The sequence below is a fragment of the Dermochelys coriacea genome, chromosome 27 (genome assembly GCF_009764565.3).
Source record: "Dermochelys coriacea isolate rDerCor1 chromosome 27, rDerCor1.pri.v4, whole genome shotgun sequence".
Taxonomy (NCBI): Eukaryota; Metazoa; Chordata; order Testudines; family Dermochelyidae; genus Dermochelys; species Dermochelys coriacea.
In genome coordinates this window covers 16188457-16196585 of record NC_050094.1, presented here as the reverse complement: position 1 = coordinate 16196585, position 8129 = coordinate 16188457, and the positions used below count along the sequence as shown (strand labels likewise).

The window sequence follows — 8129 nt, the reverse complement described above, 5'->3', positions numbered from 1 at the left end:
AGAACTCCACTGTGGAAATTGTAAGAAAATGGAGAGAAGGATCTCGTTTTCAGTGGAAAATCCTGTAGAACCTCACTTGCTGTCACATAGCTTTAAACCAGATTTTGTATGGATTACATTTATAGTTTGAAGGGAGACTGACTACATTCCTGATCCTGCAAGGTGCTCCACCCAGGCAGACCACTGTGCCCACACACAGCCCTGTTAATTGCAATGGGGATCTGCATTGTAGAAGTGGCTTGTGGACTTAGAGCCTAAACCAATACAGTTTTAATAGTCACCGATCCTAGCTGGTGGTAGAAATTATGTAAGAAACAGTGAGGAGTAAATCTACACAGAGCTGCATGTAAACTCATGGGTTTGCAAAGGAGAAGTTAGTGGAAAAAGCCTACCCCTTCAAGAGTATGACACTGAAATGACGACTATCCTCACCCAGAGTATTCTAGATAGGGAGCTGGATTACATCTGACTTGGGAATGTTTAGCAGCAACATATACTACATAGTGTAGGCCTAGATCTTGCTGGTCATGAGTAAACTTGCATATAGTTCAATTTGAGTGCAAGGTTAAACTGTAAAACAAGGGTATGACAGGCTGTCTTCTGGAGACAGTGTTTTGGGACTAGCTGAGGTAAGTGGGAATACTTTGAACTGATGAGCTTAAAATGTAGCTAAGGTGAGGACATAAGTGATTGGGCCCTACACAATCTGCAGAGCAACTGGTCCTTACGTGATCCGTATGATGTCCAAACCAATTACATTTAAAAAGTATAGATGTTAGTAGCTAGAAAAATGTGTAGTGTGTAATATCATTTGCAATTGTGATGTCACCCTGTATCTAAACCACCGGCATCTAGGCCTAGCTAGTGTGGGTATAGAACTGTTCCATGCCTAATGAAGTAACCTGAATGATGAGCTGGAGTTAAACTGAGTTTTTGGATCCGAGAGAACTGGATGAAATGTTCTGGATAAGCCCAGTGGAAAAGGTCTTGGAGGAAGTCCCCACACATAAAAGCACCTGAACCAGGGACGCAGAATCAGTGATTATCCCAGATTGCAGCATGGGAAGTGTCTTTTCAACACTTCAAGGGAACTTGGCTGCCTGAGGACCTCGCACGCTTACTGTAGCAATTGAAAGGTTTTCAATAAAGACTGTGGGTTGGACAGCTTGGCTCTAGTATTAGCCCTCTGACGAATAACACTCTGCTGCTATCTAACACTATAGTCTTATTTTAGTGCAAGTTCAAAATTTCAGTATCAAATTGTATGTCACACACAGGGGAAGATAAGAGGGTAAGAAGAGTACAAAAGCGCAACAACCGCTTTTGAGCAAAGAATGTCGGAGCAAGAGGCACCATGATTCATGCAAATAAATATCCATTCCATTTTTGACAATATAGTAATCATCAAATCTATTATTTTAAAACCAGGCAGGTGTGTTGAAACAAACTCATAAATGTATGCAGCTAACCCATCTGGGTTGGCCCCATAGCATAAATCACGTGTCCAGAATGGAAGTTGGTTTGTGTCTTTGAAAGCCCTTAGCAACATGCCTGAAAGTCCAGCTGGTCAGATGGAACAGGCCTCTATGAATTTAAGTAAGTGTACAGTATCCACCACAAAAGTCTTCCTCTGTGTGTGTTACAGTCTCCAACTGGACTCCGCACTTTTGTTTGTCTTTATCCCAAAGTCCTGGAGTCTGTAGGATCTTTATGACCACTTCCTCGAAGGCACATTGTACTCCATCCCGTGTTTTAGCACTGGTCTCTAGAGAGAGGGTAAAACCAGTAATTCCTTTTTCTTTTTGCACAGAATATTCTGCTTTATAAAACAATTATCTTTGGAGGGGAGGGGATGCTATTTTGTTATTTGCAGCTGAACTTTTTTCCTCCTCAGAGCTTGAGTTTACTGACAAATCATCCCACAGCAGCCTGAAGAAGTCTACTTTTCCTTCCTTTTTGCATTTTTAAATTGAAACTTCTCCTCAGGTTGTGATCGATCCTGCACATATATGTTTAGAAAAAGATGGCTCTAGAATTTCATCAGCAAACAAAGAATGCAAAAAGGGAAAGTTCTCCCTATACTCATTTGTTCTGCTTCATAGTTAATTCTGCCTTACTGTGGGGCAATGGACTAGATGACCCCTTTAGGTCCTTCCAACCCTACATTTCAAGAGGCTTCACCACTTGTAGGTTCTCATTTCATTGCATCTTTGCTCATCTTCACCATGATACCATCTCCCCAAGACAGACTGCATTCTACAATTGGCTATAAATTCACCTCCAGAACTATACAAAAAACTCAAAGTTGGAAAATAGGAACTGGTCAAAATTCTGGGTATCAGCCCCAAATAAAGATTCCAGTCTGAGCAGAGTAAGGCTCTGGAGTTTGGGAACACAATACAACACATCTTACTTTTAAGTCACAGATTTAAATTTAGCTCCCAGTCAATTACACTAATTTTATTTTCAATTGAAATTATTAAAGTCTGCAAGATAAGGGTTAGACTGGTGCCAATCTGATAGGTACACATTATGGGCCTAACTTTCAGGGTACTGAGCACCCAAAACTCCACGTCAGGTAAATATGCAGCACCTCAGAAAATAAGGCTCTCTGTGCACACATAGGGCACCAAGGCAGTAAAGGAGTCATGTTAATTTAACGAAAGGTGGATCTGAAAGGTACTCACTGCTTTCAGCCATCTGTAGCTGCAATAGCCCAAGAGTAACAAAGAATAATGGCCTGGAGGAGAGCTGCATTCTGCTTATTCATGCTCAGCTGCAACAAAATAACTGTCCGATTTTTATATCTTTATTGGCAAAGAACTGCATACCTATAAAGAGCATTGAGTGTTTCCTAGCGAACTGGAGTCCCTCTGTTTTGTTTATCTCACGATCTGGCTGCAGAGAAAAGAAAAGAATAAAAGTAAAATATGCTATACTTGCCAGGTCTTGGGGAACTCCAAGGAAAAGTGTCATTGTGGGCTTATTTTCTAAAACTCGTCCACACACATCAAATTGTTAATGCAAATCCATAAGTCTATATGGTGATCATAAATGACTGAATGGTTCCATTAGGCTTTATAACCACTGTAACACTGGTTTAAAAATATCACAGTTGTATTGATACTGAGAGCAATATAACTGTGGAAAGATCCCTGGATCCAGTACAGCATTTCAAAATAGCTACAGAAAAAATTAAAGGGTCTAAAAGATGGTAAAAATCAGGAAGGTAATAACTGGGCAGATACAGAATTTTGAGTCAATTGACCTTCGTCTGTTACCTCTGATTGATTCTGAAGAACAGGGTGAGATTCACAAAAGTTTTAGTTAGTTGAAAAGTGACTAAAGAAATATTTGACTCACAGAGGAAACACAGATTCAGACACCAAGTTTTCACCTGCAGAGCGGTTAAATCACTGACTGGATTGTGAGACTAAAGGAGGAGTTGTTCATAAAGACCAGTGTAGGAGAAAGAGTGGAGATGTTAGTGTGTGAGGCTGACAAACGGGTGGACAAGGCGGGCACCATCTTCAGAAGGTAACATGACATGAGTGGACAAGGAGGAAGGAGCAGAACTGTAAAGGGCCTTGAAGGCAAGCACAAGGAGCTTGAACTCAGTGTGATGATACAGAGCGAGTCAGAGGAGCCATTCAGAGAGAATGAAGCTATCAGAGCAACGAGCAAGAAAGATGATTCTAGTCACTAACTTCTGAACAAATTGGAGGGGGTGAGGTGTGTGTTAGCGAGGAGGAGGCTGCAGTAGTTAAGATGGGAAGTGAGGCCCATTGAAGAAAACTGAACAGTTTAACAATGCTATGAGTCAGACGAGGAGAGAGAATGACAGCAGATCTGAAACCCAGAGGTAACACCTACAGGGAGACACAGAGGCTGAGTCTAAGACATACTGCTTGGCCAAAGGGTCAGGAGGAAGGGACAGCAGGGGAGAGAGGGTGGGGTCTTGTAACTCAGATGGCACTTCACTAGAGATGCTCAGGAAGAGTTCCAGCGTAGTTTCTTTTCATTAAATATTATTTGCTCTTTCCATTCTTAATCTTGTTTTACAACAGCTCACCTGGTTTAGATCATGTCACCTCTCCAGGACAGTTTGCACAAAATTCCCAAAAAACCTTTTGCCTCTAAGAGGAGGCAGCAAGGAAAGGACATCTCCAGCCTGCCCCATTCAGGTTTTTCAGTCAAAGCGGCACAGACCAGGTATGCTGCATGCAGGGCTGTGAGCCTCCTGGTGCACAGGAAACACCTACTGACCATGAATGAGAACCAAGTGTATGAGCATAAGATGACACAGCTCTAAACTGACCTTGTCAATTTTATTGCCAACTAACATTTTTACAACGTTGCTCCGCGTAGCATACGTCTCCAGCTCGTTCAGCCAGGTCATTAGTTTTGTGAAAGTGTCTTTTCTCGTGACATCATACACTAACAACAAAAGAAAGGGATACTGTCAGCTGCAGATTCCTGGGCTATTTTTATTGCATTAGTGCTACACTCATTTCTTATGTCTTTATTCATTTGAGATTACTTTCAGATAACTGTAGGAGTAGTAGATGTGATCTCTCAGACAGTAGGAATGGCAATTCTAATCCCTGATGACTCAGAGTAAGTATAGTGATGATAGGAAACAAACACCTGTTCCTGTAATATTTAAGATTGGGGAACCCAACCTAATAGCTGAGGCTTTATGCTGTTACTGGCCTTGAATTCAAGAGCTGACAGTGGAACTGCAGGACATTTTAAAATAGAAAGTTACATATTTAAGGGGGCAGCGGAGTGTGTTCATGTGTGGGTTAGCAACAGACATTTGGAATTTTCAGTACTCTTTTTAAAAGAGACTTTTGGTTATTGGTAACTCCACAACTGTGCTTACTTATCACTAATTAGTTGAATAGAGCGGCAGACTGTACCACAGAAGGAATGTATATTCTGTATAGCAGGTTATTCAGCTTTCATAATCCCTTGACAATAGGAATCAGATTTTTTCAACTGATGTGATCACAAAAAATGGGATCTGCCATAAGTTATTTGCGCTCTTCGCCAGGCACATTTGATATTGTTTCTGAAGAGGGAAATAAAAATGTCTCAGGAAAAGCAGACTTGAAAAACAATTTGCTTTATAACCAGAAACACTCCAAACTGAAATTACTATAAAGCTGAGAACGCATCTGCTCAATGGTTGAGCTGTCTGTAATATAAAGTCTACAGCTTTTTAATTTAAAATGTTCTGAAGACTCATCATTTCCTGCTGATAAAGGTTAGGAGCCAAACTCAGCCTAGTGGAGCAGGCATATTATTAAAACCATGTTAATTGCTCCTCTTGCCTTTTAAGTGAATACCACTGCTTTTGGTAAAGAGGTATTAACATTTAGTTAGTGATAATGATTTCACAGTTTCACAGTTTCACAGTGCTAATCATATTCCTCCTACCTAAAATAACACCTTGAGCTCCTCGGTAATAACTGGGAGTCAGTGTTCTAAACCGTTCCTGTCCCGCTGTATCCTACAGAGGAAAAACCAAAAAGATTTAGAACTAAAGGGTAATTTGCAATATGTGACATAAACAGAAAAACTTAACACTGCTTTGACCTGGAATCCTGCGATTAGGATACATAAAGCATAGGAGATGTAGAGTCAGGGAAACAGGCAACAAATATTTGGAAAAGTGATGAGATGAAAAGAAAAACCATGAAAAAGGAGAGGTTATAATTGAAGGTTAAAGTTAAAGAGGATGTCAGCCTCTGAACAGGAGTAAAGAGGTGAGGAAAGCCAAAGGGACTCAGATCTGGAAGGCCATTTAAAAATAAATAAGGGAATAATACTGCAAGCAAAACAATACTATATATACAATGAGCAGGGTTGGAAGTGGAAGAGGTGAGGAAATGGGAATAAATATTCACCAAGTGCAAGATACTACACTGCAGGCAGGAGGAGCAGACAGCGAGTTTGATTCTCCCATGGCTTATCCTGCAGTAGAAGAAGAGGACCCGGTATGTGTAAAACATTTTGAGGTTAGCAGCATCCCAAGCAGATGAAAAATTAGATTAAAAGTTATTCACAGGTCAATTCAATTATTAGTGCAATACCCTATATTTTCCTCCAGAAAGACTTCAAACATCTCCAGAGTGCATTATGAAGTCCAACCCTGCACAGAAAGGACTATAAAGGGGCAAAGGAATATGAAATTTTACCCATGATTTCTTTTATTTAAGTTAAGTGCCAGTGTTGACACAAGAAGAAATGGATATAAACTGGCGATCAATAAGTTTAAGGCTTGAAATTAGGCAAAGGTTTCTAATCATCAGAGGAGTGAAAGCAAAGTTTTGGAACAGCGTTCCAAGGGGAGTAATGGGGGCAAAAAATCTAACTGGCTTCAAGACTGAGCTTGTAAAGTTTAGGAAGGGGATGGAGTGATGCAATTGCCTACAATAGCATATAGTCAATCTGCGACTGCAAGTAGCAAATAGAAAAGGAGTACTTGTGGCACCTTAGAGACTAACAAATTTATTAGAGCATAAGCTTTCGTGAGCTACAGCTCACTTCATCGGATGCATCCGATGAAGTGAGCTGTAGCTCACGAAAGCTTATGCTCTAATAAATTTGTTAGTCTCTAAGGTGCCACAAGTACTCCTTTTCTTTTTGCGAATACAGACTAACACGGCTGCTACTCTGAAACCTGTCAAGTAGCAAATGTATCCAACGGCCCGTGATGGGACACTAGTTGGGAAGCTCTCTTAGTTGCTACAGAGAATTCTTTCCCAGATGTCTAGCTAGTGGATTTTGTCCACATGCTCAGGGTCTAACTCATCACCATATTTGGGGTCAGGAAGGAATTTTCCCCCAGGACCAGGTTGGCAGAGACTTGGGGGTGCAGGGGTTCACCTTCTTCTGCAGCATGGGGAATGGGTCCTTGCTGGTTTGAACTAGTGTAAATGGTGGATTTCTCTGTAACCTGAAGTCTTTAAATCATGATTTGAGGACTTCAGTAACTCTGCCAGAGATTATGGGTTCATTATAGGAGTGGGTGGGTGACGTTCTGTGGCCTGCAATGAGGTCACACTAGATGATCACAATGGTCCCTTCTGGCCTGAAAGTCTATGAGTCTGCTTCAGAAATTGCCCTTTTATTTAAATATATGTAAGGATTACAATACCTAGACATGCTGGACATCTACACCATCATGTAATTTCTCTACTCCATTAAGCAAATATTCAATCATAGGTTTGGCATGGTATTCACTTACAAGGGCTGACCTGTTTTTATTACGCACTTTGTTATTATACCCTTAAACCTCCAAGTACAAAAGGATACAACAGCAAAGCACTCCTTTGGACCAATGCAACTGGCAATATGAAAGAACAAAAAAGAAATGGCTTCTAAATATTATCCTCAGTTTTCATAATAATGAAAATCCTGCACTGTCTGATGCAATCTTACTAAAATAAACACTTAAATAATTTCTCCTGGATACCTGACTAATGGAAAAGAAGAGGAAGGATTTTAAAAACACTACACAGGTGATGTTCTTAGAAATAAGCAACTCTGCTTTAACATCTGGCAAGCTAAGGCAGATCACATACAGCCACAGGGAATTTCAGAACATTCCCTTCTGAGCCTCTTTGAAATTGTAAAGACACAGAATGCAGGGCAAGTACTATGTTCCAAGTCTGTTTGCTATTCTAGAGATGACCAGTTTCCCCACCAAGCTTTTGAAATCTTATTTGTTTTCCAAATACTAATTCCAGAACAGCCAGAAAAACAAATTTATTATTTTCAACCTTATCTATTATTTTTAATTTTTACGGAGCACCAGTCATCCAAGTACCTATGTACAGTACACAGTAAGCTGGCATAAACCTTAAACAAAGATGGACTCTGCACATCTTTCTGGGGATTAGCGGCTTGTTTATGGATTTTCTTTTATGTAATACAGCTTCATATCAGTAATGAGCAATTTCTCCTGATGCTGTTAACTTACTGCTGCAAAGGTATCTTTTTCAGCAGCACAATTTGCACAGGTTCTGCCCTTGATTTTGAGCTCAGAACAGCAAGACACAGCCTTGTGACTGAGACTTGGTTATTTGAATTCCCTCTTGGGAGAGCTGCTTCTTTGCTTG

The 8129-nt window shown here is 40.5% G+C and overlaps 1 protein-coding gene across 1 annotated transcript in view; it reads right to left on the bottom strand.

Annotated features, from left to right (window-relative positions):
* Positions 1-542: 542 nt before the first annotated feature.
* The window catches only part of LOC119849056 (ras-related protein Rab-18-B-like), a 10027-nt gene continuing 2440 nt past the window's right edge, over positions 543-8129 (bottom strand). Inside the window, exons 4-7 of the mRNA XM_038385683.2 lie at positions 5443-5515; positions 4319-4437; positions 2832-2898; positions 543-1765 (exon numbers count right to left, since the gene is read on the bottom strand). Of these exons, the coding sequence (XP_038241611.1) occupies positions 1593-1765; positions 2832-2898; positions 4319-4437; positions 5443-5515 (432 nt within the window). The 3' untranslated portion in view covers positions 543-1592. The remainder of the gene's footprint in view (positions 1766-2831; positions 2899-4318; positions 4438-5442; positions 5516-8129) is intronic.